Genomic DNA, 19,537 nt, shown 5'->3' on the forward strand with positions numbered 1-19,537 from the left:
TAAGTTACTGTCTGTAGGAGTGAGCCAGTTCTCAGTGAGTTTGTTCTCAGTGGAGTATAGGCCTGTGCCATTTAGAAGTGAGGGAAGACCTGGTGCTTTTAAGTTACATGGGATCTCAGAGTCTACTCTGCCCTGGCTGTTGAGCCATGGTCACTTCCAGAGGCCAAGCCACTGCTCAGACATGTGCAGCCTGGTGTCTGGCTGCAGGTCTGTGTTGAGCGGGCTTGGAACACAACTGGATGGCATTTTCTCATGGACTTTTCTCCTCCTCAGACCGTCCTCCCACCTTGACTGACAAAGGAGGCACATGGACACACCTGCTTCTGTGTTCAGCGTTGCAGCTTTTATGTTATCCATGCTGAATTTGGGCTGGTTCTTGTCTCCTGACTTGATTAAAACTTTGTGCCTACTTGTTGTGATGAGCCCTTAGATGTGTGCACTGTAGTGCACTCTAGCTTGTCCTGTGAACATCACCACTTCCAGTCAGCCTCAGCCACTTATCTTTATCTCCAAATACTAGCCTGGATTAGAGCCCAAGGGGTTTTTAGTTTTGGAGTTTTTTTTTTTTTTCCCCCATTTTTTTCAAAATAGGTTTCTGGTTGTCTTAGAACTGGCTCTATAGACCGGGCTAGCCTTGAATTTAGAATCCATTTATTCCTGCCTCTCTAGTATTGGGGTTAAAGGTATACACCACCATGCTTGGCTTTTTTGTCAAATTTTCATTAACACATTTCATACAGGTCTTAAATAATTGATTATTTTGCCTGTCTCTCGTCTTAAAGTTTAAGCTTAAAGTTTTTCACAGGCTGGTCATGTTTTAATTCCTAGTGAGAGAGACACCTTGTAAGATGTTCAGTTTGTGCACTGGTCCAAAGTCCTACATGTATGAGGTAAGATTCATATCACAAATATAACCATTCATTTGAGAGTATGTTTAGCATATTTGAAGACTCTAGGCCACTCTCAGAGGACCTGGACAGCAACCAGTCACTATCCTTGATAGTATCATGCACATTTTCTACAGAGTACACATGATCACTCACTTCTGGGACATGTGCTGGGACTATTCCTGTTTTTCCAGTGCTTGGAAGTTGGTCTAGTTTCTACCATCCCTTTGATTTAGACTCTTCCCGCCCGACTCTGTGCCAGGTTATGGCAAGTGGTATCAGCGTTGGCTGTATGCGCACAGGTCTGTGCTTACAGGCCCTGGGAAATGCCCAGGGCAAGAGCTGATGTGTAATAGAAATGAAACGCATTCCTGTTCCGTCCTCACAAAGGTGTCTCAGCAGCTGCCATGCACTTGCCAGGACTGGAGGATAACATTGGTGTGGGAAGCAAGGCCTTGGAGTGGAACACTCACTCCTCCTCATTATAGACCTGAGCTGTGCCAGCGTAGCCTGAAAGGCACCGTGCGTTAGTTCTGGGAGATCTGCACAAAGAGTACCTAGCAATGAGCGATGGCTGCTGTCACACATGGCATGGATGAGTGAGCAAGAATCACGCCCTAAGAAGTGAAACAGAAGCCAGAGGCCACATAAGCCCACAGTAGAAAGGCCAAAAGCTGCTCAAGCTGATTGTCTTAGTCAGGGTTTTACTGCTGTGAGCAGACACCATGACCAAGGCAACTCTTATAAAGGACAACATTTAATTGAGAGTGGCTTACAGGTTCAGAGATTAAGTCCATTATCATTAAGGCAGGAGCATGGCAGCATCTAGGCAGGCAGAGCTGAGAGTTATACATCTTCATCTGATGGCTGCTAGCAGAAGACTGACTTCTAGGCAGCTAGGATGAGGGTCTTAAAGCCCACATCCACAGTGACACACCTCCTCCAACAAGGCCACACCTTCTAATAGTGCCCCTCCCTGGCTGAGCACATACAGACCATCATACTGATCCTAGGTATTGGGCTTGGTCGGGGGTGGTAGTGGCATGCCACTTGGTGGAGCTGCTGCTTCTGAGCATGTGAGTTCCTTGTGAATACTGTTAGCTTAATGATGTATGCACTAGGAAAAGATTGCCCGTGGTCCCCAGTCCTTTTCCTCCTGACTTCAGCAGCCTCTGTTTCAGAACAAATTCCAGGGGAAGCTTGGAAGGCTTGAGCTCACCAGGGCCTCCTTTGTTGCCTTGTGACCGGGCCTTGGCACTGGGATGGGCAGGAAATGTGGCTTAACATGAAATATGGTTTAACAGAACTTTGTATGACTGCTTTCTTCATAGCCCTTGCCTTCCCTGATTGTCTGAAAGGGTTAGTGACTTCTCTGTAGTCTGCTAGCATCCTTGGTGGTAAACTCTGGTTGTCACAGACCACACCTTCCAAAAGGAATGTTCCAGAAGGAACTTCTATCCTTTGTCCTGATGACCCTATGGCGTGTGTGAGTTGGTAGCTACAGGCTGATTAAATGCCTGGGACTCTAATGGTTGCTACTTGTACCTTTAAGCCCAGACCACTGGTTTGTGTGACCAGGCCCTGGAGCTCATCTCTCTTCCACATCCCGGCATCTGTGAACTGGAGTGCTGCACTGGCTCTAGTCAGCCTCTGAATTCCTGGCCAGGACCCTACTTCTAACCCAGCTTTGTGCACATTTGCCGAAAGCCCTTCTAAATGGAGTCCTGCTGCCTCTGGTTTGTCCCCAGTCTCCAGGAAAGCCCCAGCCTCACTGTTGTAAGCACTGTGGAGGAAACTGCATTCTACCCTCCAGCTGGAATTCCACTCCCACCCCCTCCCCAGGCAGACTCCTTATCTATTCAGTTTCTCTGACCTTCCCCTCCATCCTCCTGTCCTGTGCTGTGGATTCCTCTCCTTTGAGACCTCTCCTTTTCTGCAGCTCATTGGCTTACTTTACTTACCCTCTGCCTCACTTCACTGTAAATTGCTGAAGGTGAGGTTCTTTGTCTCTCTGTCAGTGCCTGAGACTTAATAGGCATGCATGCAGTCTAAGCTGTGGGAGGCTGAGTCAGGAAGATTGTGAGTTCCAGGCTTACCTTGGCTATATAGCAAGGCCTTATCTCAAAAAAGATGCCACCAGGGGCTAGAGAGATGGCTCAGAGGTTAAGAGAACTTGCTGCTGTTTTAGAGGACCAGCGTTCCATTCCTCGCACCTACATGTGTCTTACAGTCCTTCATAACTCCAGTTCCAGGGAGTCCAATGTCTTCTGACTTCCAGAAGCACTAGGTGCACATACATACACAGAGGCAAGATACTCATACTCTCAAAATAAAGACACTCCTTCCCCATTTACAGAGTAGATGGGGTAGGTACAGAGTGGAGGGTGGGTGGGATGAATGCATTGTGTCAGGTCCCTTTCTTTTCTTTTTTTTTTTTTTTTTTTTTTTTTTTTTTGGTTTTTCGAGACAGGGTTTCTCTGTGTAGTCCTGGCTGTCCTGGAACTCACTCTGTAGACCAGGCTGGCCTCGAACTCAGAAATCCGCCTGCCTCTGCCTCCCAAGTGCTGGGATTAAAGGTGTGTGCCACCACCGCCCGGCATCAGGTCCCTTTCTTACACTGTCGTTTGTTATAAAGACAGGTGGTGTTAGTTTGAATTGTGAACTTGATACAGCATGGGAAAGAGTCTTAGTGAGGGGTTGCTTGATCAGTTTGTTTGTCCTGTGGGCCTATCTGCAGGAGTCTGTTTCGATTGTATTCACTGAAGCAGAAGACTCACCCATGTGGGCCATGCCATTCTCAGGATCCTGGGCTGTGTCTGTAGAGAGTGAGCAGGAATGTGTGTGTTCATTTGACATGTACCTGCTGTGTGATGCCCCATAATGAGGGGCTGTAACCTGGAATTGTGAGCCAAGCAGAGCCTTCCTCCCCTAATTGCTTATTGTCAGGTGTTTATCAAAGGTGTATTCACAATTCTAATTTTTGAAAGAAAGGGAAGAAAATGGAAGCTTTAGAAACTGTGATTTTATGTGAATTCTGAGTGGAAAGGCAGTAATCCTTTGCAGGCTCCTAGCCGAGCGAGTCACTCCCAGGATTCTCCACACACTTTGCAGGCTCTTAGAAACCGTCCCGTTTTTGTTGGAATATGAACTTACGGTTTTAGAAATCTAGGTCTTGCCGAGCAGATGATCAGTCCAGGAAGTCCCTGGAAATGAGTGCGGCTGCCGTCTGCCCCGTTTTACATCAGTTAAGCAGAGATCCAGGCTTCTGGGCTGTAGCCAACCTGGGGCCTGGGGCTCAGCTGCCCACACATTAAAATGTAGATTTCATGGGGGGAACTTTAGTCCACTTCTTTTTAATGGATTCTTGTCATTTGTACTGAGAGAGTAGATAGTTACAACAGTGGAGACTACTGTCCTCATACAAAGCACAGCCAATATAATGTCAATTCTAGTATTTCCTGCTGTGTGTGGTTATGTAACAGCATGTTAGTTAATTCATATAAAACTTAAGACAGTAAGTACTGGGTAATGTTAGTTACCTGTATTTTTGCCCCATGTGAAGAAGTCTGTGAAGCAGGGTCTTGTTTTGTGGTTATGGGGTTCTTTGCTGGTGCTAGAAATCCTGATTCTTTGCCTATCTTTAGAGGGTGTTTTTTTTGGGGGGGTGTCAGTTTTTCTTTGTTTATTGAAACTCCAAAGTATATCCTTTGAAGTCAGATTTCTGCGCTCTTTAGTGTGAGAGGGAGTCAGTGAGGAGGGTAAAAGATGGGTATGATCTGGGGTGTGTCAGCCTGTCTTTCCTACAGAGGGCACTGCAGGTGAAGACCGTGTGAATGGTGAGGGCACAGGGAAGGGTATCATACAGTTAGAGTATCGATGCTTCTTGGTTCCTGACTGGGTTACCTCTTGATAAATGGATCATAAATTGGAAATATTGTAAATAGAAAATAAATGCAATCCATAAAACCTACAGCTCACAGCTTAGCAACACAGCATGCTGCAGAATATCATGCTTTTTTCTTGTCATCTCAGGGCAGCTGGTAGCTGTGGACCCTGATGAGAATCACCAGAGCATCAGACCACACCTGATAGCCCAGGGAAAAGTCCAAGTGCACATTCTGAGGATAGTATCTCCCAAGGGTCTTTCTTCTCTTTTATGAGAGTTGAAGACATCTAAGCATGACTTTGAGTGGAGCACTCTCTAGTACTCACTCACTCCTCTTTTTTTTTTTTTTTTTTTTTTTTGTTTTTTTGTTTTTGTTTTTCAAGACAGGGTTTCTCTGTGTAGCCCTGGTTGTCCTGGAGCTCATTCTGTAGAACAGGCTGGCTTCAAACTCAAAAATTCACCTGCCTCTGCCTCCCAAGTGCTGGGATTAAAGGCGTGTGCCACCACTGCCCATCTCACTCACTCTTTTTAAAGATGTATTTATTTCATGCATATGAGAGTTTTGCCTGCATGTATATATGTGACTGGTGCCTGAAGAGGGTGTCAGGTTCCCTGAACTGTAGTTGTGATGGTTGTGGTTTACCCAGTGGGTGCTAGGAATTGAACCCTGGTCCTCTGGAAGAGTGACATGTGATCTTAACTGCTGAGCTAGCTCTCCAGCCCTGTTACATTCATTCTCAGGGTATTGTGTGGAACACTTTCAATTGTAGTAGAGAATACTTTCAATATGGCGAGTGTTTGGATTTGTTTTATTCAGAAAAATTGTGGAGGGCTTCATCAAGAAAATTTTCAAAAAATGTGAAGGACACAGCCTCGAGTGGGTGAAGATGTTGGGTAAGCCACAGGCTTAGGGAATTGGTTGACATGAGGGACAAGCCAGAAGTCTGCTTGGTATGTTTAACCCTAAATCCCCAAGCTGTGGTTTTCAGAATTACATGACAGTGAGCTTCGCAGTTGTTGAGACACTGTCGCCCTGTGTGGTGTTTGTGGAGACACTTGGCTGTGGGCTCCTGTTACAGGGACCTTCTTGGGACAGTTCCAGAGCCAAGTAGCGCATGACACTTCTGAAAGGGATATACTTTCTCTTTACTCTCTAGGTGGAATATTTCCAAAATCACCATGCATTTCTGGAAAGTAGCTTTAACATTATGTGAAATCCACAAATGAACACTTTTGTCCCGTTTTCTTTTTCAGAGAGTGATGGTCTTCAAAATGAAAACTCTGGAAAAATTTAGGTTCTCTTTAGGAACTACAGAAACTGAAGGACAGACAATTTTTGAAAGGAAGTTGTTCTGAAAGCATGTTTACAATTCACTGACACTATTGACTGTTCTTTTTAACATAGTAAGACACTTGGAGAAGATTGTATTTATGGTAAAAGGAAACTGGACTAACGATGAGGCCAAAGACTTTTCCTGCCACAACTTACTCTGGAAATAGCCGGCAGCGATTACAAGAGATTCGAGAGGGGCTGAAGCAGCCGTCCAAGTCTTCCACTCAGGGGCTGCTGGTGGGACCAAATAGTGACACTTCCCTGGATGCCAAAGTCCTGGGAAGCAAGGATGCCTCCAGACAGCAGCAAATGAGAGCCACCCCGAAGTTTGGACCTTATCAGAAAGCGCTCAGGGAAATCCGATATTCCCTCCTGCCTTTTGCCAATGAGTCGGGCACTTCAGCAGCTGCAGAGGTGAACCGGCAGATGCTTCAGGAGCTGGTGAATGCAGGATGTGACCAGGTGGGTCTAGGTGCCAGCATCCTTCAGCAGCTCTGTGCAAGCTCTGAACTGCTCACACTGTATCTCTTAGCCAGTAGTTACCTTCTCTTCAAGGGTCTTAGACACTTTTCTGTCTTGAAATTGTTCCTTGCTGCTTTTTCATTTTGCTGTGGGTTTGCTTGTGTCTGTGTGTATGGGACTCAGGGCCCTCTGCATGCTGAGCATACGCTTCCGTACCCAGCTGTGCCTTCTTCCAGTTCTATTCTTAGCCCTCTCCTTGGGACCTGCTTGGGATTATTCTGAGCTTCTGTGGGCAAGAGGCTGGCTTCTCTTACCTTGTTTTTGGTTTGTATATTCATTTCCTTCCTGAACGAGTGCTATTTATATTTAACATGCATGAACTAGTCTCTGTTTTCTACTGTTTTTGTTTTGTTTTGTTTTTCTTTTTTCTTTCTTTCTTTCTTTTTTTTTGAGACAGGGTTTCTCTGTGTAGCCCTGACTGTCCTGGAACTCACTCTGTAGACCAGGCTGGCCTCAAACTCAGAAATCTGCCTGCCTCTGCCTCCCAAGTGCTGGGATTAAAGGCGTGCGCCACCACTGCCCGGCCTGTTTTTGTTTTCTTAAAATTTTATTTGTTGACAATTCTATACCTGTTCTTGTTCTGATTTCTTATTTATTGTTTTAAGACAAAGTTTCATATAGCTCATGCTGGCCTTGAATTCCTGATCCTTCTGTCTGCGCCTTTCTAGTACTTACAGGGATAGAAGTGTGCCACTGAAGCCAGGTGTTTTCTCCTATTCCAAAAAAACAGTGTGAGTATACTGTTACAGAGGATATAGCCATGTTCAGAGAGCAAAGGTGTTGGTAGACAAGACATGGGAATCATATGTGTTTGTTCAGAACCAGTGTCTCCATTGGTAGAACATAGAGCATCTGTTACATGTAACTCAGAACCGAGTATTTAGGACACCTTCACAATGTATGCATCTGACTGTATCACAGTCATAGCACAGGCTAACCACACCACCTTTACTTCCTAAGGGACTCTCACTAATGTCTGGATCCCAGTTGTAGCACAGGCTGACCATGTCACTCTTTACTTCCTAAGGGAATGTCAGTTCTCTTGTAGTTTAGAGGACTGACTACTATGGTAATGTGCTTGTATCCCATGTTTTGTAGTGACCTCTGGCACTTGGAGATACGCTGCAGTTAACATGGCTCTTGCAGGCGTTATTCAGTGGAGTTACCTTTGTACAGCAGAGCATTTTGAGTGATGTATAGCCTGCCATAGCACTGGAGGCTGACAGCAGCCGCATGGCCTGTCTTATTGTGAGAGTTGGAAGTTAAATATGCTGCCAAGTGCTACTCTCTAACAGAACATGGTGTTTTAAAAGTAGAGAAGGGACAGCTCTGGGGAGACAGCAGAGGGAGGTAGAGGAGCGGGCTTTCAGGCCAACAGCAAGTCTTAAGATCCTTCCTACTGTAAATCAGTTGCAAGCAAAAGAGGCAACCAGAGCCTGAAATGTAAGAGAAACAAGTCAAACAAACAATCCAGAGTACAGGTGGGATCTTATTGAAGTAAAATCCATTAGTGATAATTGCAGAGCAAGAAATGAACTGAGTGCTTTGTGGAATCCAAATACAGAAAAGCTAAGGTGCTCTGCTGCCTGCAAAGGCCCGTCCACACCTAATTTATGTTAATTGCTAACAGAAAGGCCTCCGGTTTACTGTAGTTAACTCTGCTGAAATAATTCAGTCAGTTTGCAGTCTAGTGTTACTTTAAAACTTAAAACAGCTGCATCCCCCTCCCCCGCGTGCATTTGCTTTTAGAAGGTTCTGTTAGGAAAGTCATGATGTGAACACAGACAACAGGAGGGGAGGACTGACATTGCCCTGGAGCTGTGTGTGGGTGGACTGAAGCTCCTTGTTAGAATCTGTGCACTAGGTGAAGAGCGGTTTTTACCCTAGCACCTTCTCGGGCCCTAGTACATTAGATGCATTCTTTAGATGTACCTTGTTCCTTCTCTAGTTTGACTTAAAGTGACACCTCTAAGTTTCTTGTAATTTAGCAGAGTGGCCAGAGTACTGTGTTTCCCTGTGGGTGCTAGCCCATGATTTTTCTACACACACGCTATTTCTTTTTGAGCCAGGTTCTTGCTGTATGTCCAGACTGGCCTTGAACTCTGGAGCTCAAGTGAACCTTCTGTCTTGCTCTTCTGCACTTAACTCCACAAGTAATATCTTATCACCGGTGCACACACATGTGCTTTCTGTATTGTTTGTACTATGGCTAGTTGAAAATATTTACTTGACTGCTTGACATGGTCATTTTCTTTTAAATATCATATTAAGGTAAAATTTACATTTTAAATGTGCACTATTTATAAACTTACAACTCCATTAATTTTCACACATTAATTACACCCATATCTAGCATGTATGGGTATTAAACTGTTTAAAATGGCAGTATCTGGAAAAAGTGAATGACGTTAGGATATTTTCAGTATAACAATGTAAAGTGTTTGCCAAATGATATACTGTATAATATATGTAACTTTTACAAATAAATCACATGAAGCCTTATAGGCAGGTAACTAGGTTATGCAGCTTTGGTTGCATGTAGGTAGCATTTCTCTGTGGGAATTGTATTCTCTGCTTGAGCTGTAGTGGGTGACAGGCAGTTGGAACCCCTGCATGGTGAGGGTTGCGGACTTGTTGGAAGACAGGTGGAGCATGCACATGGGGTATGGAGATGTTGTTTGGAGACAGGAGGCTCTTTGTTCTGATGCACATGCAGAGGTGCTGCGGGCGACAGACAGAGCACCTGCATGGGGGTTGAGTGTCGCTAGGTGCCATGGCTAAGGTTCAGGGGTGTTTCTGGGACAGTAGACAGCTTCTGTATTCTTCGAGTTTTGGCTTCCTGTTCTCAGGGAGCCTGGGATGTTTTGGAGTCTGAGGTCTTGAGTGTAGCTCCTAGTGCAGACCCATGGCTCCTGGTAGTTTTAGAATAGTACCTTCCGAAGGTGTGTCCCCTGGGGAACAATTTAGGTGAGAAATTTCTTTCAGATAGGGGTACTAGGAAATGGCTTTGCCTCCCTTAAGGAATGCCATTTTCTCTCTAGACCCCAAATCCGACCTGTGGTTTGTGCAGTCTGTGTCTCCATGTCCTTAACAGTTCCTTGGTCCTGGGTTTCTGTGCCAACTGTAGTTTTTTTTTTTAACCCACTCTGCATGTACTCAAGTAATTCAGGTCTTTAATGGAACCAGGGCAGAGAGAATATAAACAAACTGATTTTTTTTTTTTCATCGCACAGGCAGTGGTCAGGATGTGCCTTCTTGCAGGAGACTTCCTGACAATAGGCTCAGTGCCTGGTGAGCAAGATGCTCTGGGAAATTAGCAAGGGAAGTCAATTCGTGACATTCTTGAGCCATCAAGGGAAGAGCATGAAATTTCCTCAGCAGTCACACAAGTCCTTGGCAGTACTACAAAGGGGCAGAGCCCCCATGTACTGGAAGCTCACCTAGGGGTGAGCAGCTGTTTGCAGCAGGTCATACATGCTTGTCCTACATGCCATGCAGCATGCCCTACATGTCATGTGAGATGGACTGTAGGCCCTGTTTTAAGCTACAGTGAGTTGAGGAGAATCAGAAAGAGATGTAGAGCACTTGCCAGTGGCAGGTCTTGAGATGCTGAGTGCCCGACTCCAAGTGGTAGCTAAGAGTTCTGGTTTGGCATGTGATGCACGTCACCAGGCTCAGTGCTAAATGGCTGTTGGCTTTTCAGTCTGTTTTCTGTATACTGTAACTTCTCCCTCGTGTTCCCTCACACCCTGCTGAGGTTGTGGGTTATCAGAATGCCTCTTCTGGCATTTTGCTGGCTGAGTGCGCAGTCCTTGCAAGCACTGGTATCACCAGTGCCACAGCTGCAGCTCTGGTCCTCAGCACGGTCCAGCAGCCCACTCTCCACCAGGCTCAGATTTCCTGTCTGTTCACTTATTCAGGGTGTTCAGGGTTGTATTTTGTAGCTCCCACCTTCTTCCTGCAGGGATCCTGGTGTCTCTCAAGCTTGCTTTGTTTCAGCATCAGACTCTTCCTGAAGTCCCCATGTGGATTTGAGCTGTTCTGTCCTCTATAGCAGTTTGTTTCTGACTCACAGGGCATTCGGTTTGGGAGGCCTGTGATGGCAGGCTGTGGTACTGTTGTTTCACTTCCCCTGCTCTGAGGCCTGGCTTTTAAGAATCCTTCCAGTGCTCCACAGCCTCCAGCTGCTGGAATGTTGAAATTGTTAATATTTGCCAAAGCAGATGTGACTCACATACTGGTCCAGGCAAAAGCCTCTATCGCCTCCTCCAACACCAAATGAGTGATAGTCTATAATCCACAAAGCAGATCTTTATGAAGTGTATCTGATTAACATGAAGAGAGCCATAGAGAGCTAGATGTGTCGTGCACACCTGTAACACGGTGCTGAGTTTGAGTCCTTCCTGGGCTGTAGGGAGACCCTGTCTAAAGCAAGGGAAAGGAGTGGGAGGAAGGAATGTGAAGAAGGCTAGCCAAGCTGCTGCACTTGCCTTTGTGACGGATCTGCCTCCACTGAGTCTCCTAAGTACAGGTGTTGGCCAGTGGAAGGACAGTGGATCTAGATCTCAGATACTTCCTTCTCCTTTTTTCTGGAAAGGGACCCACTTTCAACATGAACCTCCCCTGAAATACTAGTAAGTGGGGAAGGAGGAAAGCTTGTTTCAGTTTGCACTGCTGGTGACAGGAAATGGCTCACAATGGTCTTTGGGTGGGACAGCTGTTTGCCTCTCCATCTTCTTCCTCCTCTACCTCCTTCAATGGCTTTCAGATCATTTGGCCCTGCCAAAAGGTAAACTTTGTAAAAAAGGATTTTTTTTTTTTTTTTTTTCGAGACAGGGTTTCTCTGTGTAGCCCTGGCTGTCCTGGAACTCACTCTGTAGACCAGGCTGGCCTCGAACTAAGAAATCCGCCTGCCTCTGCCTCCCAAGTGCTGGGATTAAAGGCATGCGCCACCACTGCCCAGCAAAAAAGGATTTTTTAAAAAGGATTTTAGGGTAGCTCTGTGGCAGAGTATATGCCTAGTATGTACAAGGTCCTACTTCCAGCACCTCATAAAGCCTAGTAAGTAAATAAATAAGATGACTTTGAGGAGATGAGAGGAGTTTCTACCTCTCTGTCATCCCTGCTCTTGGGTCTTCTCTCTACTGAATAAGGTATGCTCCTTTGTGGACGTTTAACAAATATAGAAAGGTATAAGACAAGAGTTGATTGCCTGCCATCCACCCATTCCTAGCCAGGTTTAACCCTGTTTTAGCTTTGGAGAATCAGTGGAAAAGGCTGCTTAAAGTAGAGGCTAGGGTCTCAGCTCAGTGACGGGCTGTGAGGATCGACCTGTGGACCCTGGCTGCTGCAGTGGGGAAGGGAAGATTGGCTCCAGAGTGTCTTGCTGGCTTGTCCCCAACAAGCAGGTCTTGCCCATCTCCCTGATCGTTGCCAGCTCTTTCAAAAATTTAAATTGACAAAGAGCAGGGTTCTAAAGTCAGCTAAGACTTGCACCATCACATATGTAGCTGCTGGAGAGGAAATAGATATCTTTGTGTCACAATGTGAAGATTACTGGCAATCACAAATAGATTTACTTGAAGCCCATTTTGTTATCCTGAAGTTTTCTGTCACAATTATGTGGTGGTCAGCTGGGTTCTCAGGCTGTAGCACAAATGTAGCTCAGATTAGGAATCATAGCAGCCTGACAGGAGGGATCTTGGGTTCCAGGGTTTGCACTGCCTGCCAGAGACCAGCACAGGGGCACTCCCAATAAAACTATGTGCTGTCAGTCAGGAAGAAAGAGAATGGGGTCCTTATTAGGGACTGTAGTATAACTGCATCGTCTGGTATTATCACCAGAGAGAATCTTGTCTCTAGATTATTGAGTTAAATACTCTTGCATCATGAGCCATCTTGAGGAGTAGAAAAGAATGCCTTCCTGCATGGTGGCTGGCACATGGCTGGAGCATGTTGGAATGTGTTAACAAAACCCAATGCCATCTGCCATATTTTGTTAAATACAAAGATCATTGTCCTCTGACCAGCTTTCAGGGTCCTGGTCCCCTTTGGAATCGCATATAGATTTCCTCAAACCCAGAGATCTGTGGGTTGGATGGTATATATTTGGCTGACTATGAGAAGAATTATTAATCATGTATATCAAAATTGTTTTGTACAAAAAATAAGTGATTAACAACAAAAATTTTATCCCAGCCAGCAAGTAAACATTCAGTGTAAATTTGACATAATGTCATTTGGTTTATAAAAGCTTTTATTCATCAAAAGAACATTGGCTGGTGACAAGTGACATCTAGGAGTTCCCAAGAATGTGGCAGAGTAGAACAGAATGAACCCTGTGTCATCTGTCTCTTAGTGTCTTAGAGACAGCTTCAGGAAGCTTTGTAGCTCTGTCACCTTCCCTCTTTGCCTCCAGCCTTCTGTTCAGCCTTACTGCTGCTTCCTGGTTTTCTGTTTTACTTTGGAAATGTTCAGGCAAGCAGCCAGAGCCTCCCGAAGCTGAAATGAGCTAGTGAGTCTTGGTGGGATGTTTTTTGGTTGGCCCTATTCACAGCTCTGCCTTTGGGCTTCCTAGGAGAGTAAAGGGCCAGGAGCAGAGACTCACCCCTCTTTTGGATGCCAATGATGGTTTCAGGGCCCTTCACCAGACTGAAGGCTCTGCTGCCTCTGCCTCTCTCTAGTACCTCTCCCTTCCTGCAAGTCCTTTTTGCCCCCTTACCCTCTCTGAGCCAGGAAAGTCCTGGACATTTTTCCTGGGTCTGGATACTCTACTTGGTTTTGACATTGCTCTCTACCCCAGCCTCTGTGTTAGTAGGTGCTTTTCTCAGTGCCTGCTGCTTTTTCCAAGTGCTTTAAGCCATGTGTTGTCACTGCAGATACCTGCTCTGCATCTAGGTTCTGTGCCAGCCTCTGTGTTAGTAGGTGCTTTTCAAAGTGCTTTAAGTCATGTGTTGTCACTGCAGATATCTGCTCTGCATCTAGGTTCTGTTGCCTTGACCCAGTGACTCTCCAGCAAGCTTCCAAATGTAATATCCAGTACCTCATTTGGTACTCAGTGTCCCTCTTCCTCCTCCTGTCTGATCCCACTTACCCCGTAGACCGAATTATTTCTCCTGTTCCTGGTTCAGCCCTCATGCTTCAAATGGGTCTGCCTTTTTCACCCTGTCAGCAAGCTGTGTGACCTTATCCTTTTTGGCTTTCCTCATATTGTCATTCCAGCTGGAGTGCAACCCCCTACCTGAGCTACATAGTCACATCCCCACTGTCCTGTGGCCTCTGCAGTCATTATCTCAGTGTAGGCTGGGTGCAGTGCAGGCCGGCCCCTCAGCTTTCTGAATCCCTGTTTGTGTGGGAGCTGTGTATGGGATCCTGGTGAATCCCCTCCAGGAAGGATCGCCACTTCAACCCAATTTGTCCAGTTGCTAAACTGCATAGTACTGGAGCGATGGAGCTGTATAGTGGGAGGGGGAGGGAGCTGGACAGGGAGAGGGAAGAAGAGGGGAATGAGGATAGTCCCTTCTCTGTACATAGAAATGTTTATTACAACGTAACATCCTCAGGTAGGAAAATTGAGCCATCATCAGCCCACCACCCATAGACAGTTACTGTTACTTGGTTATGTGAATTTATGACTTTGTTTTACAGAATTTCAGAGTCAAATAGCATATTGAAGCTCCATGCATCCATCAGCTAGGGTTTTAAACAGTGGTCCCTCTACTTTCTTTCATCTGTCTCTGGGATTTTTAAAAACAAAGCTTCAGTTGAGGTACAGTATCTAGGTATTTTAAGACCAGATACTGGTCTGGTGTCCCTCATACACACTTTAAGTATACTACTATTCTCTAAGTGACAGAAGGACGCGTGACTGTGGAGTGGGGAGATGGCTTCATGGGTCAAGTGCTTGTGTGCAAATATGTAGACCTGGGTTTGGATCCTCAAACCACATAAAAGCTGAAAGTTCAGGCTCAGCCAGGGCTACATCATGAGGCCTGGTCTCAGAAACACCCTTTCATCACCAACACATTTCAGTATTTGTTTGAGAGATTAAAAACACTTATCAAATCTGGGTGTGGTGGGACATAGACTGTAACCCCAGCTCTTTGACATTTGAGATCATCCTGGGTTACATTTGGAAGATCCTATCACAAAGACCAAAAATGAGCACGTGGGAGCCAGAGGCAAGTGAACTTCTGTGAGTTCAAGACCAGCCTGGTCTACAGAGTGAGCTCCAGGGCAGTCATGGATACTCAGAAAAGTTATTTAAAAGTTCATGTGAAAATACAAAATAACTCTCTTTGCACAGTTCATGTTTAAGACCTTACACCTGTCATAATAGTAAATGGTTACTTGCCATCACTCTCTACCAGGCATGGGCTCTGATGTTTAAGGTGTATGAGGAGGGACCTGAGATAGCTCGTAAGGAAGAGCACAGGCTCACCTTCTCTCCCACCTCTCAACACATCATCAGCCTTGAGCAGTTCCCTTTTTATTACTGAAGCCTTCTCTCATCTTCCACGCTGGACAAGAGTAAATCCTGAGGTATTGCACACTGACCTCAGCACCTGCACACAACAGTTGCTATGGCTACTGTCCTCTGCTCCAGATCAGAGAGAACATTGTATTGATTTAGCCCTATAACAAATTGTTTTGTTTTTAGTAAATGCCTGCTTTCTAATTGAATTCTGAATATTTTACACTTGCCTCAGAAAATGGCCTTTTGGTTTATCTACCTATTCACATATCTGCTAACAAAAAAAAAAAGACTTTCCAAGTCAAAACTAGTTCACATCTTCTGTAATGGAAGCCAAGGGAAAGCAATCTAGACAGACAACGCACAGGAAGCTTACTTGCTTTTGGTTTCATGGTAGAAAGAGAAGCTTGCCACTTAACAGAAGGGATGGCGGTTTCCAAAGCCTCATTTTTTTCTTTTCTTTTTTCTTTCTTTCTTTTTTTTTTTTTTTTCCTTTTTTTTTGAGACAGGGTTTCTCTGTATAAGCCCTGGTTGTCCTGGAACTCACTCTAGACCAGGCTGGTCTCGAACTCAGAAATCCACCTGCTTCTGCCTCCCAAAAGGCGTGCGCCACCACTGCCCAACCCAAAGCCTCATTTTTAAATTTTATTTATTTTTACTTTATGTGTATGGTATTTTCCCTGCATGTATGTCTGTGCCAGGCCAGAAGAGGACATCAGATCCCCTGGAACTCATGTTACAGATGGGTGTGAGTCACCATATAGATGCTGGAAATTGAATCCAGGTCCTCTGCCCTTAACTATGAGCCATTTTATTTTGTTTTGTTTTAATATCAAGGCTATTATGTATCCCAGGCTGGCCTTAAACTCACAGAGATATGCTTGCCTCGGCCTTTCAAGTGCTGGGATGAAAGGCCTGTGTCAGAAATGAGTCTTCATAAGGGAAGGTATCAGTGACTGATAGCCACCCCTCGCCCCCCAAGCCTGTTTTCCAGGCTGTGGGGAAAATCTTGAGCTGGTCAACTAATAAATATAACCATTACAAGGTCTCCTCCAGGAATTAACTCCAGGACCCATGAGTACTAAAACCTGAGGTGGCTTAAGTGTCTATTTATATCAAGTGGTAGAGTATAGACCTGAACTGCAGTCCTCCTGCAGACTCAGGCCATCAATAATGACTTAAAATCCATCATGCACCCACCATAAATGCTGGGGGAGTGCCTGGGTTATTATACTGGGATTGAACCCAGGATCTTGTGCATTATGCTGGTGTTCTACCACTGAACTACCTCAGCACTGAACAGTTGTTACGTTGTAATATTTAGTGAATAACAAGGAAAAAAACCCACAGTGCTTCTTGAATTCAGACAAATGTTTTTCATTTAGCATATTCATTGTACAAAAGGATAGGCTCCAAGACGTTTTGTATTACATGTATTTGGTCATGCTTTCCTTCATTGTCCTTTTCTCTCCTTCTCATCCCCCCAGTCCTCCTAATTTCATGTCTTACATTCATATTTTTATTTAAAATTTTTGTACATAACCTGTGCATATAATGTGTGTGCGATGTGTGGTGTATGTGTACATTTGTAGTATTTGTGAATGCAGGTAGTATGGACATGCATGTGCCACAGCATGTGTGTAGAGGGCAGAGGACATATTTGGGTATTAGTCTTTATTGTCCCTTGTTTGAAGCAGGTTTCTTTATTTTCTGGGTGCATATACCGGGTGCATGTTTGTTTCTAGAGATTCTCCTGTCTCCCAAGCAGCAGCACTGGGATTACAGGCTCACAGGCTGCTACAGCTTTGCAAGTTCTAGGAATGCAAGCTCAGACCCTCACACTTGTACCTGAAGCATGGAGCTGTCTTCTCTGCCCCTTATGTCCATAGTATTAAGGCTTGATTCTTCCCATGAGAGGAAACTGGGCACTTGGCTTTCTGAACTTGGCTGATTTTGCTCAGTGGATAACCTCAGATTGTATCCACTGTTTTGGTTTTTTGTCATTTTTACAAATGCCACTTTGTCCTTCAATATGGCCTAGTAAAACTCCTCTGTGTTTACCTTTGTGTTTTCTTTGTTTATTGATGGGCACATAGGCTGGTTCCATAATGTGGCTTTTGTGCATAGGGCCTCTGTGAGCACAGATGTGTATTTTTGTTGTGTGTGACTTAGGCTCCTGCAGGTAAACCCAGTGACAATAGGGCTGCATCATAGAGCAGTTCTGTTTTGCATGTGTTACTTGCTCTCTCTCTCCCGGTTCGAATCCTGCTTTCCCCGTGTGACTCTGCCCAAGTTTCATGGGAGGGAGGAAAAAAGTTTAAAGCCGGGCGGTGGTGGCGCACACCTTTAATCCCAGCACTTGGGAGGCAGAGGCAGGTGGATTTCTGAGTTCGAGGCCAGCCTGGTCTACAGAGTGAGTTCCAGGACAGCCAGGACTACACAGAGAAACCCTATCTCGAAAACCAAAAAAGAGAGAGAAAGAGAGAGAGAGAGAGAGAGAGAGAGAGAGAGAGAGAGAGAGAGAGAGAGAGAAACCCCATGTGGTAGAGCACACTGGGATTTTTTTTGATGGGGAGGGCCTGTGACAGTGTGAATTGCTTTGATTTTATGAAAAATAAACCAGTGTCAGCTCTAGATAAAAACACTCATTTTCTCTGTATAGGAGAATGATGTTGTGCTCAAAGCTGGGCCTAGTGAATAGTTTTGTCACCTGCCATGACCATCCTGATGCTTCTGACTTCTGGGAAATCTAGGGGCAAAGCATTCATGTCAAGGATGACTGTGTTGGCAGCTGTAGTTCGTATTTTAAATGGACAAAATACCTAGCAAAGGCAACTTCAAGGAGGAAAGATTTATACTGGCTCACAGTTCTAGAGAGTAGTCTGTCACAGCATGAGACGCATGACAAAAAGTTTGCAACCACAGGTGACATTAAGTATTTGCTCCCTTTCTCCCTTTGCTCAGTCCAGAACTCCAGCCTGCAGAGTGAGCTGTATTGCCCACATTTTAGGTGGGTCTTCCCACTTCAGTCAGTCCAGCCAATCTAGAAGCTCCCTCATAGACATGTTCAGAGAGCTGTTTCCATAGTAATTCTAAACTCCATCAAGGTGACAGTGAACTGCATACCACACCAGTGTTGTAGGACATGATATGTATGATTTTTAAAAAATGTGCCCCAGTCTCTCTGAGTGCTGGTACAAAGCTCTGTTTTCTCTGTCCTCGTCCTTGGGAAGCTGCACTTGATCGTGACAGGCATGGTCAGCAGGTAGGACTTTCCCCTGGTAAAACAGCTATTTGAATGTTTGTGCAGTTGTCTGTGGGAAGTTCCCAGTTTCTCTTTGCGATGTTCACTGTTCTTGTGCTGGCTCAAAAGCAGCAGCCTTTCATTGTAGGTCAGTGAGAGCTGCCCTGGGTAGCTCAACAGGCTGCTGCTGTTTCATAGGCATTAGATGGGGTGAGATGTAAAGAAATTTCATTGCAGATGAGAACTTTCTGGATGCTTTTAAGGAAATAAACAGTACAAAGGAAAAGCAACTTTTTTTTTCCTCCAAATTTCTGGTTTTCAAAACCAGATTGCCTGGTTTTCTTTTCTTTTTTTTTTTCTTCTTTATTTTTTTCTTTTTTTTTCCTTTTTATTGGATATTTTATTTATTTACATTTCAGATATCATCCCCTTTCCCCATTTCCCCTTCCTAGAAACCCCCTATCCTATTCCCCCCTCCTCCTTTTTGCTTTTCTACCATTTTAATTACATGCAAGTATTAAGGTCAGTTCTAGGTTGAGGAACTAGCAATACAATAGATGCAAATAGTCAAGGAACAAGCAAGACAATAAACACAAATAGTCAAAGAACACACACAAAACCCGGTTTTCTTTCTTTCTTTTTTTTTTTTTTAAAAGGTTTATTTATTTATTTATTATTAAATGTAGGTACACTGTAGCTGTCTTGAGACACCCCATAAGAAGGCATCAGATCTCATTATGGATGGTTGTGAGCCACCATGTGGTTGCTGGGATTTGAACTCATGACCTCCAGAAGGGCAGTCAGTGCTCTTAACCACTGAGCCATCTCACCAGCCCTGAGCCATCTCACCAGCCCTCAACCCGGTTTTCTATAAGATAACTTTTTGCAGCCCCTGAATCTGCAGTAGGAGTGCTATCTAGGAGGCATTTACAAGTTGGGTGTCTTAGGATTTCCATTGCTGTGAAGAGACACCATGACCACTGCAACTCTTATAAAATAAAACATTAATTGGGGCTGGCTTACAGTTTCAGAGGATTAGTACATTAAAGTCTTGCTGGGAAGCATGGAAACATGCAGGCAGACATGGTACTGGAGGAGCTGAAAGTTCTACATCGTGATCCACAAGCTGCAAGGAGAGACTTTACCACACTGGCCAGGTTTGAGCAGATATGACCTCAAAGCCAGCCTCTAC

General features: G+C 44.9%; 1 protein-coding gene across 2 annotated transcripts in view; it reads left to right on the plus strand.

Annotated features, from left to right (window-relative positions):
* Nucleotides 1–19,537, plus strand: part of Lats2 (large tumor suppressor kinase 2) — a 52,394-nt gene that overhangs the window by 6,278 nt on the left and 26,579 nt on the right. The window contains exon 2 of one of the 2 annotated variants that reach the window (XM_034498788.2): nt 6,028–6,568. The exons of the other annotated variant lie outside the window; for it this stretch is intronic. Within the exon in view, the coding sequence (XP_034354679.1) occupies nt 6,230–6,568 (339 nt within the window). The 5' untranslated portion in view covers nt 6,028–6,229. The remainder of the gene's footprint in view (nt 1–6,027; nt 6,569–19,537) is intronic. 2 annotated transcript variants of the gene reach the window in all.

This window comes from Arvicanthis niloticus, chromosome 3, assembly GCF_011762505.2.
Source record: "Arvicanthis niloticus isolate mArvNil1 chromosome 3, mArvNil1.pat.X, whole genome shotgun sequence".
NCBI classification, from domain to species: domain Eukaryota; kingdom Metazoa; phylum Chordata; class Mammalia; order Rodentia; family Muridae; genus Arvicanthis; species Arvicanthis niloticus.